At 37.2% G+C, this 23021-nt stretch overlaps 1 protein-coding gene across 1 annotated transcript in view; it reads left to right on the top strand.

Moving 5' to 3' along the window:
• Window positions 1-11611: 11611 nt before the first annotated feature.
• LOC129447487 (adhesion G protein-coupled receptor E3) overlaps window positions 11612-23021 on the top strand; it is a 92311-nt gene continuing 80901 nt past the window's right edge. Inside the window, exons 1-2 of the mRNA XM_073873951.1 lie at window positions 11612-11939; window positions 12051-12170. Of these exons, the coding sequence (XP_073730052.1) occupies window positions 11786-11939; window positions 12051-12170 (274 nt within the window). The 5' untranslated portion in view covers window positions 11612-11785. The remainder of the gene's footprint in view (window positions 11940-12050; window positions 12171-23021) is intronic.

Genomic DNA, 23021 nt, shown 5'->3' with positions numbered 1-23021 from the left:
AGTAAAACTCCTATCTAAACTGGTTTGGTAAAAAAATCACGCGCACAACCACTATGAAAAGCCATCATCAATGGAGCTCTGATATTACGATTCACCATGACAACAGCACATAATAAAGAGGTCTAAATCCTTTTTACTACTAAAACTGAAAATGTTACTGCAAGTGTACAGAAATTACCAGCATATATTTTAAAGAAAAGACTTGTTGCTGGAAATTGCTACTAAATCCGTACATTTAATTTTTCATGAAGGTTAAAATATCCGAAGTAAATGAGGACTGTAATTTATTATATTCATTTTCATGCAGATGCAATCCCATGGACAAAAAGATGACAGCAGCTCAGCTAAAAATGAAATTAGGCATAATACTTGGGCATAAAAGGCTACGAACTTTACAAATGTTTGTCACAAATAAAACTGAAAAACGTCAAGCTGGTATTAGAAACTTAGATCGGCGACAGTACATCTGCCAAAACCACTGCGCACAGCACTATTCAATTTTTCAATTCAATTTTATTTATATTGCGCTTTTCACAATTGTTAATTGTTGCAAAGCAGCTTTACATGAGTAAAGGAGAACACAGAAAATCAATAGATAATATAAGAAGTAGAATATAGCGGCTAAGGTTAAACCGTACAAGCAAGCAAATTAATAATGTAACGTATACAGTGAAGTGCTAGTTAAGCCAAAGTTGGCTGACTCTCCCTGGGACGAAAAACCCCCTAGGAGAAAACCCGGTGGGAAAAACTCCTAGAAGGACAAAAACCCTTGGGAGAAATTAATATATGCATATATGTAGAAACGGTAGGGATAGGAAGCGGGTAAGCGGATTAAACTGGTTCAGCCGGTGGTCGTTGGTCGCGCATCGGCTAGGCATCACGTTGAAGGACAGCCAGTAGATCAGTGGTGCGATGACCTTCACAGCAACAGGACCTGGGTCTGTTTGTCTCATTGTCCTCGGGGTCGAGGACGAGACAGGGAGACAAAAACAGAGTTCTATTAGCGTAGGGGCCGTTCGCATGTAATGCAAGTGTCATATATTATAGTGGTTTAAGTCAGCTCGGTTCCAGACAGGCTAACTATTGCGGCAATAGTATATTACCCATATGAGGTATGTGAGTGCTTTGTTCTAGACAAAATAACTATTGCGGGAAAAGTACATTTACTGGGCATTTTATGTGAATGCTTTGTTAAAGAAGAATGTCCTAAGTTTAGATTTAAATTGATCGACTGTGTCTGATACTCGAACATTGTTTGGTAAGTCATTCCAGAGCTTAGGGGCTAAGTAGGAAAAGGATCTACCACCTTTAGACACTTTTGATATTCTAGGGATAATTAAGTGACCAGAATTTTGTGAGCGCAGTTTACGTGGTGGATTGTATTCTGATAGTAGTTCTTTAATATACGAGGGCGCTAGGCCATTTAAGGCTTTGTAGGTGATTAGTAATATTTTAAATTGTATGGGATATTTAACTGGTAGCCAATGTAAAGATGCCAGAATTGGACTAATGTGCTCATACTTTTCAGATCGAGTAAGCACTCTTGCGGCGGCGTTTTGAACCAGCTGTAGCTTGTTTACCTGATTTGAATGGCTTCCCCTGAGTAACGAGTTACAATAGTCTATTCTAGAGGTCATAAAAGCATGTATAAGCTTTTCTGCATCTGATGCAGACAGCATATGGCGTATTTTTGATATATTTCTAAGATGGAAGAATGCTGTGCGGCAGACGTTGGAGATATTGACTATGGAAAGATAGATTGCTGTCGAACATTACAGCAAAATTCTTAACCGTGGAAGATGGCACCACCGTGCAGCCATCTATGGACAACTTGTAATCTGACATATTATGTTTGGAGCGATTTGGTTCAATAATAAGTATCTCAGTCTTATTGGAGTTTAGCAAAAGAAAGTTATGTGCCATCCAGTCCCTAATATCACTAATGCAGTCTGTTAGCTTAGCAAACTGGTGGGTTTCGCTAGGATGTGACGAGATGTAAAGCCGGGTATCATCTGCATAGCAGTGAAAACTTATGTTATGTTTCCTGATAATGTCTCCTAGAGGTAACATATATAACGAGAATAGGATAGGGCCTAGAACTGATCCCTGAGGTACGCCGTATTTCATATGTATTATTATTCGCTATGAATGTGCGTAGCTGGCTTGCCACTACTTTTTCTAATATTTTAGAAAGAAAAGGTAGATTTGAGATTGGTCTAAAGTTATTAAGATCTCCCTGGTCAAGGTTTGTTTTTTTAATTGGCGGTCTAATAACTGCTAGTTTGAAAGCTGTTGGAACGGATCCTACTTCTAGAGATGAGTTGAGAGATGAGAGATATTTAGTACCGTGTCTGACACTACATGAAATACCTCTTTTAGTAATTTTGTGGGAACGGGGTCTAGTATACAGGACGATGATTTGGATGACATTACTAGTTTAGAGAGCTCTTCTATTGTAGTAGGTTTAAATGACTCAAGATGTTCATATGATAATCTAGTGGTAAATGTACTATTGGGTATAGTGGTGGCTGCTTGTGTAGTTTCTATGTTTTCCCTAATAAACATAATTTTTTTAGTAAACAAGTTCATGAAGTCGTTACTATTGTGTTGGAGTTTACTATTGGTTTCTGTTTGTTCTTTGTTTCTAGTTTCGCAACTGTGCTAAATAGAAAACGGAGTTGTTATGATTTTCTTTAATAAGCGTACTAAGATAGGTAGATCTGGCGGTTTTAATTGCCTGTCTGTAGTGTTGAACACTCTTGTTCCATGCTGAACGCCATACCTCTAACTTTGTGCTTCGGTAGTTTCTTTCCATTTTTCTAGTTTCTATTTTAAGGGCTGCAGTATGATGGTCATACCATGGAGCTGGCGTTTTTTCTTTGATTCTCTTTTTTGAATGGGAGCAACGGCATCCAATGTCCTAGTGCAAATGTTGTTCAGGTTTTCTATTATAATATCCAGATCTTCACGGTTATCTGCTACATGTTTCATTTGAGACAGGTCTGGAAGAGTGCTAATAAAGCTATCTTTAGTGGTGGTAATTATTGTTCTGGCTAATCTGTAGCATGTTGTAGACTGAGCGGTCCTACCTAGAAGTATCGTGTATGACACAAGGCAATGGTCTGAAATGGCATCGCTCTGGGGTGATATTTCAATGTCATTAATATTGAGTCCGAGTGACAGAATTAAGTCTAATGTGTGCTTACGAGTATGCGTGGGCCCTGACACATTTTGTTTAATACCGAGAGAATTTAGAACATCCGTAAACGCACGTCCTAATGTATCTTTTGGGTTATCCACATGGATATTAAAATCACCAATGATAAGAGCTTTATCTACAGTGACTGTAAGCTCAGATAGGAAGTCTGCTATTTCTTTAAGAAAATCTGTGTGGTGGCCCGGAGGCCTATATATGGTAGCTAAAATTAATGAAAGCTGTTTGTGTTACGATCAGTTATTTCCATATTTAACAGGATTATTTCAAACGAATTAAATTTTAGTTCGGATTTATGGTTTACTTTAAATATTTTGTTGTATATTGTAGCTACACCACCCCCTCTCCTTTTTAGACGAGGAACGTGTTTATAGTAATAGTCTTGTAGGGTGGATTCGTTCAAACTGATGTAATCATCTGCTTTAAGCCAGGTCTCTGTTAAATAGAGTGCATCTAAGTTTTGGTCAGTAATTATTTCATTGATAATAGGTTCTTTATTGGTAAGCGATCTATTGTTAAGAAGGCAGAATTTTAACTTTTGAGTTTCATCTGTTAATGTATTGTGTTCTAATTGTATGTTAATAAGATTTGTACGAGACGAGGTAAATGGTGCTCTGTATTTATTTGTTCGAGGAACAGACACAGGCGAGATGTGTTGGTACTCTGGTAAAAAAGGCTCTATGTGCTGGGATATATGTGATCTTGACATGTCAAGGCAGCTAACAGACTGATGGGTAAGCCAATCTGTCTGTTTTCTGACCTGGGCCCTGGATATTCAGACAATATCAAAAGTAAGACTATTGGTCAGATTTCTAGAGAGTATAGCACTTTCTTCCGGAGACGGATGGAGGCCATCTCTCTTTAGCAGGTCAAGTCTTCCCTGGAAATGCTTCCAATTGTCTATAAACCCTACGTTATGCTGAGGGCACCACTTTAACATCCAGTCATGAAGAGACACTAATCTACTGTAAGTTTCATCCCCCCGGTAGGCGGGGAGGGGACCAGAGCAAATTACATTGTCTGACATTGTTTTTGCAATTTCACACACCTCTTTAATAGTATCTTTGGTGATCTCCGACTGGCGGAGTCTGGTGTCATTCGTGCCGGCATAAATAACAATCTTAGAAAACTTACATTTAGCATTAGCCAGCACTTTAAGTTTGGATCCAATGTCAGACGCTCTGGCTCCCGGTATACAATCGACTATGGTGGCTGGTGCCTCAATGTCAACGTTCCTGAGTATAGAATCTCCAATAACCAGGGCACCTTTAACAGACGTCTCAGCTGGTGTATTGCTGAGTGGAGAAAATCTGTTTGATATTAAAACAGGAACCTGATTTGGAATGCCGAATGTGACACTGCCGCCTGACAGTCACCCAGTTAGTCAGCTGCCTTGACTCTGAAGTCGGAACCGAGCCATGTGTATTACGCTTAACACTAGGCGCACCCGAAACGGTGTTTGTAACATTAAAGGCGGAGTCCACGATATTTGAAAAACGCTTTGGAAAAGGAGACGGGCCGACTACCAAAACACACTTATAGCCAATCAAATCAAATCAAATGCCGGGTTGCGTATGTGTGGGGCGGGTCTATCAACAGAAGGTCCAGATTCTATTGGGGTAGGGGCAGGTTTGTTTAGGTGATTTCAAATATCAACATTGGCTTTCAAACATCATGGACTCCGCCTTTAACATTAGCGGTCTTACTGTCCTCAACTAGCGTTCGGATGCGCGCTTCTAGTTCCGCAATACACTTAGCACATGTAAACCCCTCTATGCTGACGGAAGAAGCTAAATTGTACATGTGGCAAGTAGTGCAGGTTACAATGACAAGCGGAGTCTTACCGTTTTCATGCTGGGCGATGGCGTCTCCGTTCGCCCGACTCTGTCTGTGAAGCTGCATCGAGAGGGGGGGTTGCTCCCAGCACGCCTCGGCGGCCTACGAGCGTCTGTGGTCAGGGTGATGTGAGGCACGCTGACTCTGTGAAGGCCGGGCGCCAGCTCCTTTACAGCTTCCCGATCTGGTGTGGACAGATCAGAAAAGCATACATCGGATGAATCCGCCATTAGATCACCAACGAAGGGAGGTTTAAGTAAACAGACGGTAAGAAATGCTAGCTTTAGCCGGCACCGACTGGTGAAGCTAGCGGGCTATATGCTAACACTGGGTGTTACTAGTGATAAAATCGTATCGATTTTAGTAATACAATTCAGTAATCATCAAAGTAAAGTATTCCTAAGATAAACTAATAAGTTATATTATATAGATAGGAATAAGATAGTGAAAAAATAGGATTTAGCTGATAAGCTCAACGGAGCTTCGGGCTGGCGAGTCCTCGTCTCTCTCTCAGCGTCTCTCCACTAGACCAGCAGCTCTGATGAGTGGATACATAAGAAATGTAAAGGCAACTGTTCAGATGTAAGAGCACAGCCACAAAGACTGATATTAGTCACGTAAGGATATTTATATATCTAAAATGACTGCAAAAAATAATACCACTCACATAAATGTACGTGGACATGACAAAAATCCACTCGGGGTCTCAAAATCCTCTCGCGACATAAATGTACTTTCTACAAATGAATGCAACATCATCATCTACAGGATCCTCTTTAAAAGCACATGAGATTTTAGTCAGTCACTTAGGCAACTAGTCATTTCAATATACTGTTTAATTTTTTTGTTTAAATTTAAGTGTAATTTATCAAATATATAAAGCACTAAGGTAAAATGATTTGCACTCCCTGCTGAAAAAAACAGCATCAAACCAGCATGGACCAGCTTGGGAATTATGCTGGTTTAGCTGGTGGTCACCAGCATACCAGCACCAAAACACAACATATGCTGGTATGACCAGCAGGGGATGCTGGTGCTAATGCTGGTTTAGCTGGTGCTAATGCTGGTTTGGTGCTGCTAATGCTGGTGCTGGTTTGATGCTTGTCTAGCTGGTGTTCACTAGCAAACCAGCACCAAAACACAACATATCCTGGTATGCTGTTTTTTTTTCAGTAGGGCTGGCAATTTTTTTTATAAATTTTTTTTTGGCCATTTTTGCTAGACACTGGATTTGAGAGACGACAGGAAAGTAGAGGGTGGAGAGAGGGGTATGGGATCGGCAAAGGACCTCGAGCCGGGATTCGAACTCGGGTCGCCGGAAATGCATTTGCACCATATGTCGGAGCGCTGCCCACTACACCATTGGCTCCGACAGGGCTGGCAATTTGATTATAACATAGAGACAGCTAAAAAATATTTTACAGTGTACGTAATAAAAATGTGCGCAATGAATGAATGTATTAAAGCAACTAACAAGATTAAACACCGCAACTTTTTTAAAAATGGGGAGGAGACCACATGAAACTCTGAGTTTACTGGATAAATCCTGCTCCCAACCAGATTAGATTCACAGAGTAAGTTACTCCGGAAACAGACTCTGAGTATAAGTTACCTCTCCTTCTGAAACAGGCTTGACTTACCCCGCTGTCCCAGGTTTAACCTACCTCCCATTTTGAAACGGAAAACTCAGTTTCCCTCATTTCAGGGTTAACAAACTTAGAGTTTTCACTTGACCACATTTCTGAAATGGGCCCCAGCAATGATGTCAGTAAATAAACAGCGACTTTTGTTGCAGTTTGAGTTAAATCACTTCTCAACTTGGCCCATCTTTGTTCTCACAGACTACGCAGAGGCTACGGATTATCTTATTTCAGGACTAGGCATTAGTCTAATTAGGAAATATAACTAGTTTTAACAAACATGCCTTACTAAAAACATTATTGTTTTGCATTTTGAGGCAAAACAAAGGGCCCTGGTGTATTTTATGATATGTCAGTGCAAGTTGTTTTCAGTTTGGACAGCTCTTAAAAATGTTTTAGTCTGTGACTAGTCTAATCCCCTCAGTGTTATATTTTTAACACCAGTCTTTTTTAACACCAATCTTGGTGTGAATTATATAAACACCAAATTGTGTTGATTTAACACTGGTAGTATTAATGATATTTTAATAATAATTAATACAATATAGACAGTGTTTAATTATGTGAAAGACCTACAGTAGCCTATTCTATCTTTATCCAGTTGTTAAATTTCCCAATTTCCAACTTGTTCATATTTAAAAGGCAGCACTTGTTCAATGTCTTTGTTGTCTGCATTCTGTAGGAACAGAAAGTTTAACTATTTGATGGTACTGTATGATCTTGGCATTTTGTACAGTCTTTTTAACACCAATCTTGGTGTGGATTATATAAACACCAAATTGTGTTGATTTAACACTGGTAGTGTTAATTTTGCTGTGTGTGTGTGTGTGTGTGTGTGTGTGTGTGTGTGTGTGTGTGTGTGTGTGTGTGTGTGTCAATAGTATGCTGTATTGTTATAATAATAATATATATTGCATTGTGACATTAAGATATTATTAGGTTTACAGGTTTTTTTGTCATATTTAAAATATAATTCTATTCTAATCCTGTTCTGAATTTATTTGTTTTAATTAAATAAATAATAATAAAAACAACAATTATTAAGATAAATCAGAGAATTATACAATCAGTTTGAGCCTGTTTATCAGTGATGTGAAAACTCTAAATTTGTTTAAAAAAAACTGTTATGATAGTAATTCCATGTATGAATAGTTTTAAGTCAATAACAAAAACCAAACCCCTCGAAGCCTGGGAATATTTTCTTCCCCAAACAACAAAAATGAAGTGAGTGAACATGCATGTATTATTGTTTATATTTGTATGCTGTGTGTAGGCGTTTAGCTGTTGAAGCTAAAGCTACTTGCATCTAATGTTCTAGAGAGGTTAAACACAGCAATATAAACAAAAGCTGCATGCTCTCCTCGCGTCGTTTTTGTAAAATAATAATAAGTAGCATACCGCTTCAGTCAATACCGACTCGAGGAGATCCTCCCTGTACTGTGCCGTGCAGTAGAAAGAGCGTTCGCTGGCATTGCGTGAGCGAGGGATTATCCCGGAAGAGACTGTCCGGTGAAAGGTCAATAGGTCATAATGTGACTCATTTTATTTACGGTTAAATTATTTTTGGTTCATTTTACTAATAGTACGATTGTGCAGGCCTTCACAAAAGGGCATTAAATTATAAAAAATACCTTGACAAAAAGCACTTTGGTCATCCAGGGGTAAAAGGGCAGGTGCTCAGGCCTGCTGTGCAATCCATGTACACAATGACAGTTTATAATAAACAGAACTGACATCTTTCTCATGTTCAAAATTTTCTTTGATTTGTTAAAAGACTGTAATTTATTATTATGTTCATTCATTGTTTCAGGTATAAATTTAACACAGCTTTCAAATTGCACGGTAAGTTGAACGATTTTTTAACAAGATTCTGTCAATATAAAGAGCAGCACAAATACAGTAAAGAGTATAATGTGCTCTGTTTATTTGCTTTCATTGATTTTGTACTCTGTATAAAAGCAAGCCACCAATAAACTTTATGATGTTTTTTTTAATATGGAGAAACATTATTACCCAGATAGCATGCAACCATTGAAACAATTTTAAAAACAGTTGATTTGTCAATGTTAAAGGCGGAGTCCACGATGTTTGAAAAACGCTTTGGAAAAGGAGACGGGCCGACTACCAAAACACACTTATAGCCAATCAGCAGTAAGGAGCGTGTCTACTAACCGACATCCTTGCCGGGTTGCGTATGTGTGGGGCGGGTCTATCAACAGAAGGTCCAGATTTTATTGGGGTAGAGGCGTGTTTGTTTAGGTGATTTCAAATATCAACATTGGCTTTCAAACATCATGGACTCCGCCTTTAATTGCATTGAATCAGTATTAGGTTTGCACCCTCCATTAATATTGAAAAATATTTAAATTTCAACAAACCATCATTATTGTGATCAGTGTTTGCTTTAGTTGGGTCCTTGCCTCTTGATATTCACTAGGTTAAATCTTTCTTTTCTTTTTTTAGTGTTTGTATGTGTTTATGTAGAAATGCATGTGCGTTGGAAAAAAAGATGTGTTTCGAAGTTAAATTGAAACTGATTGCTTTTTGTAAATATGTGAAGATGAAATAAAATTAAGCTGCTTCACATGATTATGTTGATCTATTTTTGACCATTATACTTGTTCTGGTTTGTAAATCCACTGTGACAAGATAAGCAGAAAAAATGCTGACACATTCAGACATCATTACTTATTCTACAAATCAAAACAATGGTGACAATCCTCAAACACATTCAGATAAACCAATCAACTGCAATGCATCCTGGGAGTCATGGATTAGTTTAGTACTATTGATACCCAGCATCCATTGCAGCACGAAGCTTTCTTTTGTTGATTGTCACCATTGAGGAGATTCATAGACTGATACATGATATCAGAGATAGATTCAGTAGTTTAACCTTCTAAATGTGTTTTTATAATTCTCAAAATAACAGACCGGACACTGTTTCCAATTAGTACTGTAATATCCATTTCTTACACATCTTTAACGGTATTTCATTAATATTTTTAGGTATATCTAAAAGAACTAAACTACTTAATAACATTAGATCTTTGCTTCTTTGCAATAGAAGATGTATTTTAAAACACTGCTTCAACAGAGTTAGGGGCCCAACTGAAGCAAACACTGATCACAATAATGGTGATTTGTTGAAAATTCAGTATTTTTTCAATATTAATTGAGGGTGAAAATGTGATATTGATTCAATGGTAGTAACGATTTTTAACATTGTTTCAATGGTTGCATGCTATCTGGGTACTCAACAAATACTTTTCCACTGTCGTACCGTAACCACAAAAGGTTGCGGTACTGGGTAAAAGCCCAGTGTTAAATGATCTCTCACAGAGTTGATTTCAACACTTTTTCAGACTTTATATAGCTCCACACTGTTAACCCAGATATTTTCTTTACTTAAACAATCAAGTATACAGTACATCACTGAATTTTTTCTGTTTTGAAGCCAAAGCTTTTAAGCTTACAAAATCCATTAAACTTAAACATTCAAGTAAAATGAACTTAAAATTAGTTCATGTTGTAAGGAATACCCATAATCCTTTGCACCTGAATATTTGATTATTTTCTGCTTTTTCACAGAATAAAACTGATAAGAACTTTCACTACTCAAATATTTGTTAATAAAATGCATAGGTGTCATTTACGCTGGGGACATGTCCCCACCACTTTTTGAAATGGCTGATTTTGTCCCCACCACTTTTTGAAACATTTGGTTAAAATGTTCTGAAAAATCAAGGAATACCTGTGTGACATACACTGCAAAAAATGACTTTTTTTACTTAGTATTTTTTGTCTTGTTATCAGTAGAAATACACAAATTTTGATTAAAACAAGCAAAAATATCTGCCAATGGGGTGAAAAAAAAATCTTAAAATAAGATAATTAAAAACTTAATTTAAGCAAAAATTTCTCACCCCATTGGCAGATAATTTTGCTTGTCTTAACTAGACTTATTTTCTTACATCATTTTGCTCATCAAGAAAATACCTCTTGATTTAAGAATTTTTAGATACTTCTACTGAAAACAAGACAAAAAATTAAGTAAGAAAGTGATTTTTTTGGGTGTGTACACTGCAAAAATGATTTTCAAGAAAAAAATTCAGTCACACTTTATTTTATGGCATCACTGTTACAGTGTAATTATACATTTAAGTACTAAGTAATAATCATTAACAACATGTACTTACTATAGGGTTGGGGTTAGGATTAGGGTTTGGTATGGGGTTAGTTGCATGTAATTATGCATAATTTACTGTTATTACTATAATGATTACATGTAGCATGTGTAACAAAGACACCGTAAAATAAAGTGTTAAAAAAAAATTCTTAGTATTTTTGTCTTGTTTTCAGTAAAAATATCTAAAAATTCTTAAATTAAGATAATTAAGTCTAATTTTTAGACCAAAAATATCAAATTTAAGTGATTTTGAGCATAATGAGCAAAATCTTGAATTTAGTGTTCAAAAAAAAAATTTGCTTACCCCATTGGCAGATTTTTTTGCTTTTTTAATACACAAAATCACTTAAATTTGATATTTTTTTTGTCTAAAAACTTTATTTTCTTGGGTCGTTTTGCTCATCAAGAAAAAGCATCTTAATTTAAGATTTTTTTATATTTTTACTGAAAACAAGACAAAAATATTTTTTCTTGAAAATAATTTTTTACGGTTTTGTGGTCCAGGGTCACATATGTTGCGTTGTATGCTTATGGTGTGTTTTCTTTTACATACAGTTTCTTTGACTCACAAAAGTGATATGATATGATATTTTACTTTGACATTTATGTATGATAACATGTAAAATAAATCATTGGTGTCCTATGTGAAGTTTTCGATTTATTGTAATATGTAAACACAGTATGTTCTTGTCCACAGGAAACTTTATTTGTACAGAATCTTCTTTACCAGATAGAGAATATTACAGTTCTTTCTTTAACGGCAAGTCTTATAAGAGAAAAGCTCAAAATAAAATATATGTATTGATACAAATACAACAAGTACACAAATATTTGTTAATGGTTTATTTTTGTAACCTCAGCATTTTCCTTATTTACTAAATTTAGGATGTGACCATACTTTTAGACATGGTCTTCAGCACTACAGAGAAGATAAACTCATCGTCCAGTGACCCAATGAAACAAGCGTCAGATGTGTTAAAAGTCAGTGAGAGACTTGTGTCAATGTTGGTGAAACCAACCAACACCTATGACAATGTCAACTTCACTCGTGATGCTGTAGGTAAGAGAGACACAACTGAAACAATATATAATGTAACTGAAGGCATGTGCTCATGAAATAACCTTTGATGTTTTCATGACATAAAAATTTGTGTGTTTCTTTAAAAATCAGAGGCACAAATCTTCATGGTTGGACCGAATGTCACCTTAGATAAAATCCCTCAGCTCAGCACAACAAATGCTTCAATAGACATTGATCTCATTGGGATCGCCAAGAACAATCTTCATACAAGTATGCATAAATATTGTTGTAGCTTAAAAAACCTCAACACTGCCAATAACTATTGTCACAAGAAATTGCCAGAATGGTTTCACTTCATCCGTAAAAATTAAATCAGTGAAATTAGGTCACTGAAATTTGGCTCTGCTTATGATGTCATAAGGAGATCTTATTATAATAATACAGCCCCTTAATCTGCACTATCCAACCACGGCACAGCCATTTAGTGCAGAGAGAGAGAGAAAATAATTGACAGCACAATTGAGTTTCAATTGCAACAAACCACCATCATTGTGATCAGTGTTTGCATTTCATCAGCTCATTTGCATTTTATAGGACACACCCAAAACACCACAATTTTGCTCACACCTACAAAGTGTCAATTTTATCATATTATAATAAATTATCTATATTGTAATTTGAGCTAAAACTTCACATTTGTACTCTGGAGACACCAAATATTTATTTTACAGGTTAATACAGTTTTGTGACATGGCCCCTTTAAAGTCTTTTTCACAAGTTTGCACTTACAAATAATTCAGAACAGAGTTATTAATATGCGTATTTGGCGTGCTGTCCGAGGAGAGGGCTCCGAGCTCGGTAATGGCCTGAGCCCGGAGCGCTTCCTGGAGGGAAGAGGGTTCCGGACTCAGCCTTAGGCCCAAACCCAGAACAATCCCCCCCGTTCTGGTTAGTAAGGTGACTAGGCAATCGTGCAGAGAAGGGGAGGTGGAGGGATGCTGAGACTATCGAGGAATGAGGGTGAGTTGATTTCCAGTCTATATAGGTTTCTGCTGATGCCGATCAGGTGGACAACTGATTGCTGATTGTCGACAGCTGGTCGTAGTTGAGGTGATTAGGTTGATTATTTGAACGTGTTCCTCCCGAACTTTGTTAATAAAACATCATTTCACGAGTTGGCACTTACAAATAAGTTATTAATAGGGATGGGAATTGATAAGAATTTAACGATTCCGATTCCATTATCGATGCTGCTTATCGATACGATTCCTTAACGGTTCTCTTATCGATTCTCATTGGGTGAGGGAATAAACACAAATTTGTATGTTTGTACACTCTAAAAATGGCTGGGTTATTTTTTAACCCAAAATGCTGGGTTGAGTCTGTTGGGTTGTTTTGCTGGGTTATTTTTTTACATTTTAAACACTTTTTGGGTAGTTTCAGTTTTCTAGGTGTTGGGTTAAAACTGCTGGGTTATTATGTTGGGTTGTTTGAAGAGGCTCACGTGCTTCGCGCCCTTGATGTTTGAATATGCTCAGCAAGGGTCGTCGTGAAAGGACAGAGTCACTGAAGCAGTTGTTTCAAGGTAAGTTTATATGCTTTTGTGAACATTTCATGAATATAAACAAGATTATAACATTTTGCGAGACAGCAACGTGTTAATTTATACTGACTAAGACAACGGGTGTAATTTGGAGGAATGACGACTGTTACCTCAGATCGGCATTTACACAAATTGACTTGAATAATCGTTCTAAGATGTTTGATATGGCATATAAAATTAATAAAACATGTTATAAAATCCACATCACACGGTTGATTACGTTAACTCATGACAATTTCTGTAAGCCTTTAACAAAGCGAGTCAAAACCGGTACAGAGTGGACCTCCGCAACCCACTTCAGCTTTTTGTGTCACACACGCGCATAGTTTTCCCTTTCCCAGCTTAACAAGCGATAGCGACGCTGTTAAATTAAATTTAGCGACAAACGAATTGCTTTCTTGTCATTCGATATGTAAAGACAGACCGCAAAGGGCGAGGCGCGAGCAGAAGCACATGTTAACTTTACCGGCGGCGTCACGGCGGAGGATCACGGAGCCGTCCTCTACGCTGTCACTGAGGCAAAGACAAGAAGCACATTCACTTCACAGTCGGTACGGCAGGTAACGCGTCGATAAATTAAAACGAAACAGCGTTTCCAAGAACTGGTGTCTTATATGTATGCTTGTTCCTCTCTTTTAAAATGAAACAATAATTTAAGTGTTTGAATATGAACTTGAAAACATAAACGTATTTGTCACCAAGACGGAGGCTGCGTGGAAATGACTAACGTTATCTGTTAACAAACATGTATATGTGTACTGTTATATGAATTTAGATGTGTTATTGAGTCGTATTTAGTTACTATTTTATATTCATTTCATAATATTTTTGGGTTGTCTCCTGTGATTTCAAATGTATATTGGTCCGTGTACGTTTTGATAGTTCGTTTCCTCGCCTAAACCAAAAAACGAAACAACGAGAAACCACATGTTTTTCGTTTGTTGTTTCAAACAAAAAAAACAAAAACCGGTAAAAGAGAGCCGTTCTTCCGTTTTTTGTTTCTGGGTCCAGAACCGAAAGACGACTAAACCAAGTTCAGGTGGCAGTCCGATTTTGGTTTTTGGAAGTTCCTTTTTTCGTTTCTCCGTTTGGGGATCTACATTGGGGGAGGGACAGGTTGGTCGCGTGACCCGGAAGCTATATTAAATACAGCCTATCAAAATAATAGCCATGGTTTTAATTAGAACGGTCATAATGCAGCACTAACACCAGAGCAACGTCAGAAGAAAAAAAATCAATAAATAAATAGGCTTATGTAGACCTGGACCGAGGGAAATATGTTGGCAACGGTTTATTTGGTGTCGTGCCTACATCCACGTGCACGTCGTCGCGTTTGGTGGGCGCATTGTTTGGTTCGGTGCAGTGCTGGGAACTTGTTGTGTGTGCAGAGTTGTTGCTGTTGGCGCTATATTGTGTAGTTGGATTGATATTTGGTGTTGTTTCCACCGTGTGGACCGGGCTGTTGCCCCTTTCTGCCAGCGGGTGGCAGTGTTTGGACGACTGACTGTGTTGTGCCTTTGGCGGCTGTTTTGGATCGGGATTGCTGATGCGGATGTGTTTATTGATGTTCATTTCATTTTTTGTTTTGTTTGCGGCCTAGTTGTCGTCGTCGTCTGGATGCCCTTCTGTTTTAACCTGATTCTAACACTGTTATCATCTCCATGCTGGTATGTTGAAATCAGAAATGTCCTAATGTAGGCCATTTAGTCAAAACAATGATTTACCAGTGTGCTATATACTGTGTGAATCTTTCTTCTCTATACACATTCCAGTGTGCACAACATACAACACTCCCATTGTGTCACGCAAGTGAAGATAAGCCATAAAGGTCTGAAACATTTATTCAACATAATAGCACAGACATGCTTTCAAAGACATTGCATGTGCAATATATGGTTGCAGAACATTTACCGTGAAGTCCTAAGGCTTATAATTCTGTTTAGTATAATTGCTTCTATATACAGTTCATGGAGATCTCTGCTAATGAGTTTATGATTTGAATCATGTGTGTTAAATAAGGGAGACATACAAAATATGCAGAGCAGTGGGATCCAGGAATAACATTGAGAACCACTGGTCTACAGGACCAGAGAAGACAGCAAACCATGCAGAAGAGGTTGGTGATGATACACCCCCGTTTTCAATTTCACATCATTGTATATACAACCCCCCCCCCCCCATATTCTCACCCCTCCTACTCTACTCAGGGAAATTAAAACTGCTCAGAAGATCATTGGTACCCATCTCCCGAGCATCAGTGATGTTGTGGGGTGCGGTGCCTTACAAAAATCAACCATATGTTTATTTTTTTTGGTGTATTGATTACTATAATCAAAACCATGAGTTTACTACACTAACTATGATTTAACTTTTTTTACTACTTTTTTCACTACTGTTTTACTTCTAGTAAAACCATGGTAATTTTACGCAGACCCCAAAGGATACTAAAGGACAGTACCCGCCCAGCCACAACCTGTTCACCCTGCTGCCTTCTGGAAACAATAGAAGTTTCTGCTGCCAGACTGTAGAGCAGTGCTATATATGTTGAATAAATGTCCAAAACCTGTATGGATCATCCACACCTGCGTGACACAATGGGAGTGTTGTATGTTATACACACTGGAATGTGTATAGAAAAGAAAGATTCACACAGTATATAGCACACTGGTAAATCATTGTTTTGACTAAATGGCCTACATTAGGACACCTCTGATGTTAGCTGGAGACCACCAGCTAAACCAGCAACATACCAGCATGGGAATTATGCTGGTCTATGCAGTTTTTTTTCAGCAGGGAGATGATAGTGTTAGAATCAGGTTAAAACAGAAGGGCATGCAGACGATGATGATAACTAGGTTGCAAATAATATTAAAAAATGAAATGAACATCAATAAATACATCTGTATCAGTAAACTTGATTTAAAACAGTTACCAAAGGCACAATACAGTCAGTCGTTTAAATACTGCCACCTGCTGGTAGAAAGGGGTAACAGTTTGGTCCATACGGTGGAAACAACATTAAATATTAATTTAATTACATAATATAGCGCTAACAGTAACAACTCTGCACACACAATAAGTTCTTAGTACTGTATTGAACCAAACAATGCGCTCATTAAACGTGACGATGTGTACGTGGATAGGCACGATATTAAATCACTGTAATACACTGTTGCTAACATATTTCTTTCGGTCCAGGTTTATATAAGCCTATTTATTTATAGATTTTTTTTCTTCTAACGTTACTCTGGTGTAACGTTAGTGCTGCATTATGACCGTTCTAATTAAAACCTTGGCTATTATTTTGATAGGCTGTATTTAATATAACTTCCGGGTCACGTGACCAACCTGTCTTTCTTTTAATATAGATCTTCAAACGGAGAAATAAAAAAAGGAATTTCCAAAAACCAAAATCGGACTGTTGTTTGAATTTGGTTTGGTCGTTTTTCGTTTTTGGATTCGGAGGCCGGGAGCGGAGGAACGGCTCTCTTTTTGCCGGTTTTTGTTTTTTTGTTTGGAACGACAAACGAGAAGCATGTGGTTTCTCGTTATTTCGTTTTTTGGTTTAAACGAAAAAACTAACTATCAAAACGTACACGGACCTATATTGACCAATCCCCTGATCTGTGGCTGATACTGTATCAGAGATGTTATGTTTTTAGCAGAGATCAGATGTGATGTTGTTTTCCAATTCTTTTTTTTAGAGTGTGAATAGTGTTAACGTCCATCCATTGATGAGTCTAGCAAGACCTTCAAACAACTTCAGCCAGTAAGTATAACATTTAATAATTCCTATTTAAAATATATTGAGAATGTCTTAATTATCTGCTACATTTTAGTTCTGCAGTACTTTATTCTTTATAGTCAGATCAGATCATCATATTTGTCAGTCTGTGTGGTTTGCAGCCTTTGTTGTTGGCACAACAGTTAAAGGAGTGTAACACCAAAGTCTTATGCAAACTGTAAACAGGCTATTGCATTTTTGGAAAAAAAAAATCTCACACGTGGTGGTAATGCGGCCAGGGATGCAAAAGAAAGCCTTATAATTTTTATAAAATATATAATTCACTTGGCCCACATGGTTTTCTGAATACTTCAATCTGATCATTCAGTTCAGACCACTAAAAGTGTTTTCCTCTTTTGTAGATTGCAACAAATGTGGTGGAATTTCTTCACTGGACAGAATCCTCGAAACCCTTTCCTTTCTTCCTGGCCATGGGAAACATGCAGCAGATCTCTCAATCTTTTTTCTCAATCAGTCTCTCTGAATACGGAAGTGACTTAAACTGCAATTCGGCCAAGATGGCGACAGCACGCACCGCCTACTTTAAGCTTAAAAAATGCTCTTCACAAACCAATAGGTGACGTCACGGACACTACTTGCATATTTTTTTACAGTCTCTGGTTTAAAGGCATTTTAAGTGCTTAAAAAAATAAATACCCCAGGCAATGTGCTTCTATGGGAATTCCTGTAGTCTGTCATTTTTCAAATGGATGAATCCTCTGCTGTTCGATTCCTTTGTACATCTTTGTTCGCGACGAGTAACTTTAATAAATGAAGTATTTTTAGTCAAATACATTCCATTCTGTGAAACTTAAAACATTTGTTCTTTAAAAAAACTTTACACATCTATGAATGATTTTACTTTTAATTTAACAATTACATTGTTTCTTTTTTACACTGCTGTAGTTTTGTTTATGTAGCATTTCAGTATTTCATATATATACTGTAAAATTACAAATTCTGTCTTAAATTCAAACGAATTGATTCAACCTGTTACATTGTTACTTCAATGTGCATAATTTATGATATTTTATAAATATATTTATACTTGGGTCAGTAAGCAGTCCTTTAAATGATTTTGCAACTTACAACTGTAAAAATGTAAGAGTTTGTAGTTATTTTGCAATCAAATAAACATTTATTTGCTGTTAACAATGGTCTTGATTTACAATAAAGCACATGATAAAAATAACCCAGCAAGAATAACCCAAAACCCAGAATATTAATCCCATAAATGGTTAAAATGACTACATGTTGGGTTTTCTCAACAACCCAACCTGCTGGGTTAAAATGTGTTACCCAACGTGTTGGGTTACTTTAACCCAGCATGTGTTCTGTCCAATATTTACCCAGCGCTGGGTTGCCAATTGGGTTGTTTTTAACCCAACCATTTTTAGAGTGTATTAACTCACTTTAATATCTGTTCAGAAGACACAGAACAGAGTATACACACATTATGTGTAGCAACCTCATGAACAAACTTAAAAGTAGGTGAGCTACTTCTTAAAGTAAAGTCCAGGGACCTATAGCGTAGGGCAGTGTTTCTTAACCAGTAAATATGTGATAGGACTAAGAATTAATTAAACAGAACTAGACTGACATAAAATATGCAACTTTTGGTCATGCATGCATTTGTTAGTTACTTTTGAAAAGACATCATGCTGGACAAAATACAGCAAATTAACCTACCGAAATGCAGACATATTCTGTGGCAAACGGAAGCAAACCCTTTACCACAAACTTTTTCACTGCTCGGCAGAGGTGGACACTACTTGGGTATTTTAGTTGCATTTTCCAAGCATCTGTGCTTTATCAGAGTGTTGTCTTGGAAAAAATGTACTTTACTAAAAAATGTTCACTACATTCTAAAGCATAGAATCATACTGTGTATTCCTTTTATATTGCATATTAAAATTGATTTAATACATAATTACATAACAATATTGTACTTTTACTTTTCTTGAGTGAAAGTACAAAAGTACTTTTTACTTAAGTAAAAGAAAAAACATTACTAGATGTTTAATGTACAACCCCAAAACAGAAAAAGTTGGGACACTGTAGAAATTGTGAGTAAAAAAGGAATGGAATAATTTACAAATCTCATAAACTTATATTTTATTCACAGTAGAATATAGATAACATATCAAATGTTGAAAGTAAGATATTTTGAAATGTCATGCCAAATATTGGCTCATTTTGGATTTCATGAGAGCTTCACATTCCAAAAAAAGTTGGGACAGGTAGCAATAAGAGGCCAGAAAATTTAAATGTACATATAAGGAACAGTTGAAAGACCAATTTGAAACTTATTAGGTCAATTTGCAACATGATTGGATATAAAAAGAGCCTCTCAGAGTGGCAGTGTCTGTCAGAAGTCAAGATGGGCAGAGAATCACCAATTCCCCCAATGCTGCGGCGAAAAATAGTTTTCTGAGTTTCTCAGAGAAAAATTGCAATGAGATTGAAGTTATCATCATCTACAGTGCATAATATCATTCAAAGATTCAGAGAATCTGAAACAATCTCTGTGCGTAAGGGTCAAGACCGGAAAACCATACTGGATGCCCGTGATCTTCGGGCCCTAAGACAGCACAGCATCACATACAGGAATGCTACTGTAATGGAAATCATAACATGGGCTCAGGAATACTTCCAGAAAACATTGTCTGTGAATACAATCCACCGTGTCATTCGCTGTTGCCAGCTAAAACTCTATAGGTCAAAAAAGAAGCCATATCTAAACATGACCCAGAAGCACAGGCGTTTTCCCTGGGCAAGGCTCATTTAAAATGGACTTTGGCAAAGTTGAAACCTGTTCTGTGGTCCAACGAATCAAAATGTGAAGTTCTTTTTGAAAAACTGGGATGCCATTTCATCCGGACTAAAGAGGACAATGACAACCCAAGTTTTTATTAGCGCTCTTTTCAGAAGCCTGCATCTCTGATGGTATGGGGTTGCATGAGTGCGTGTGGCATGGGCAGCTTACACATCTGGAAAGGCACCATCAATGCTGAAAGGTTTATCCAAGTTCTAGATACATATGATCCCATTCAGACGTCGTCTCTTTCAGGGAAGACCTTGCATTTTCCAACAAGACAATGCCAGACCACATACTGCATCAATTACAACATCAAGACTGCATAGAAGAAGGATCTGAGTACTGAAATGGCCAGCCTGCAGTCCAGATCTTTCACCCATAGAAAACATTTGGTGCATCATAAAGAGGAAGAACGACAAAGAAGACCTAAGACAGTTGAGCAACTAGAAGTCTGTATAAGACAAGAATGGGACAACATTCCTATTACTAAACATTGTCCCTCTTCCAGCTGTTCCTTATATGTACATTTAATTTGTCTGGCCTCTTATTGCTACCTGTCCCAACTTTTTTTGGAATGTGTAGCTCTCATGAAATCCAAAATGAGCCAATATTTGGCATGACATTTCAAAATATCTTACTTTCAACATTTGATATGTTATCTATATTCTACTGTGAATAAAATATAAGTTTATGAGATTTGTAAATTATTCCATTCCTTTTTTACTCACAATTTCTACAGTGTCCCAACTTTTTCTGTTTTGGGGTTGTACTTAAATATTAAATATAACCCAAAACTTGAAATTATGAAATGTAGTGGATTTAAAATTATGATAATATGCTTTGGATGCATGTTTTCAAAAAAAAAAACACTGATAAAATAAGACATAGTAAAAGTTGAAATAATGAAATGGCGCTCACATTAACATTAACACATTACCTTCGGCATTAATAACAGATGACATCCCGTTAGCTCCGCTGGTGCTTGACTCGCTGGTGTATCAAACACGCGACAGTCCTGCAACGCGACCGTATTGTCGTATTTTCGCGTGAAGTATAAGTTATTGATTCAACTGTTTCAGTGTTTCACGAAGCCTCGCTCTGCCCACCACTAAATATAACCAAACTTTGGATCGTTCTGCCTCGATGCAATGTTTGCTGCGTTCTAAACCAAAACAACACAGCGTGTGTGTGACGTCATGAAACATTTGCAACGAGTGGAACTGATAAGCGGAATCATTAAGCAGGCATGCTAACGATTCTTTTATTTCTTTTATTTTTTTATTTAACCTTTATTTAACCAGGAAAGAAATCCCATTGAGATTCAGAATCTCTTTTTCAAGGGAGTCCTGGCCAAGACAGCAGAATAAAAGTTTCATAATTAAAATATACAGCAAATACAGACAACATAAAACAGAGAAAGAGAGAAAAAAAAAATGGCAAATTAACATAATCTCCACATAATCACCAGCAGCACTCAGTATCAGCACATGTGCATATAGTCCTCAAGTAATCCTTAATCCTAATTTTAAAATGCATCAATGTTGGAAGATGTTCTAATTTAAGATATTTCTGCAGTTTGTACCAGGTTGATGGGGCAAAAAATTGAAAGGCACTTTCACCGAAAACAGTTCGCGTTCGGGGAATGTCATACATGATTTGTCCATTAAATCTAAGATTACATTTCCCAGTAGTGACTTTAGGAATCAGGAGAGAACCTAAATAAGAAGGCAGTTTATACATTATGGCCTTATAAAGAAAAACATACCAATGCTCCAACCTGCGATTATGCAAAGAAGGCCAACCAACACTCTCATATAAGTTACAGTGATGCGTACGAAAGCTGGAATTAGTTACAAATCTTAGTGCTGCATGGTATACTGAGTCCAGCATTTTCAAAGAAGATTTCTTGGCATGCATATACAACCCCAAAACAGAAAAAGTTGGGACACAGTAGAAATTGTGAGTAAAAAAGGAATGGAATAATTTACAAATCTCATAAACTTATATTTTATTCACAGTAGAATATAGATAACAAATCAAATGTTGAAAGTGACACATTTTGAAATGTCATGCCAAATATTGGCTCATTTTTGATTTCATGAGAGCTACACATTCCAAAAAAAGTTGGGACAGGTAGCAAAAAGAGGCCAGAAAAGTTAAATGTACATATAAGGAACAGCTGGAGGAGGACCAATGTTTAGGAATAGGAATGTTGTCATATTCTTGTGTAATACAGAGTTGTAGTTGCTCAACGGTCTTAGGTCTTCTTTGTCGCATCTTCCTCTTTATGATGCACCAAATGTTTTCTTTGGGTGAAAGATCTGGACTGCAGGCTGGCCATTTCAGTATTCAGATCCTTCTTCTACGCAGTCTTGATGTTGTAATTGATGCAGTATGTGGTCTGGCATTGTCATGGTGGAAAATGCAAGGTCTTCCCTGAAAGAGACGACGTCTGAATGGGATCAAATGTATCTAGAACTTGGATAAACCTTTCAGCATTGATGATGCCTTTCTAGATGTGTAAGCTGCCCATGCCACATGTACTCATGCAACCCCAAACCATCAGAGATGCAGGCTTCTGAACTGAGCGCTAATAACAACTTGGGTTTTAATTGTCCTCTTTAGTCCGGATGAAATGGCATCCCAGTTTTTCAAAAAGAACTTCAAATTTTGATTCGTTGGACCACAGAACAGTTTTCCACTTTGCCAAAGTCCATTTTAAATGAGCCTTGCCCAGGGAAAACGCCTGTGCTTCTGGATCATGTTTGGATATGGCTTCTTTTTTGACCTACAGAGTTTTAGCTGGCAACAGCGAATGGCACGGTGGATTGTGTTCACTGACAATGTTTTCTGGAAGTATTCCAGAGCCCATGTTGTGATTTCCATTAGAGTAGCATTACTGTATGTGATGCAGTG

The sequence above is a fragment of the Misgurnus anguillicaudatus genome, chromosome 12, assembly GCF_027580225.2.
Source record: "Misgurnus anguillicaudatus chromosome 12, ASM2758022v2, whole genome shotgun sequence".
NCBI classification, from domain to species: Eukaryota; Metazoa; Chordata; class Actinopteri; order Cypriniformes; family Cobitidae; genus Misgurnus; species Misgurnus anguillicaudatus.
Note: the sequence above shows the minus strand (reverse complement) of the source record. Positions and strands in the feature narration are given on the sequence as shown.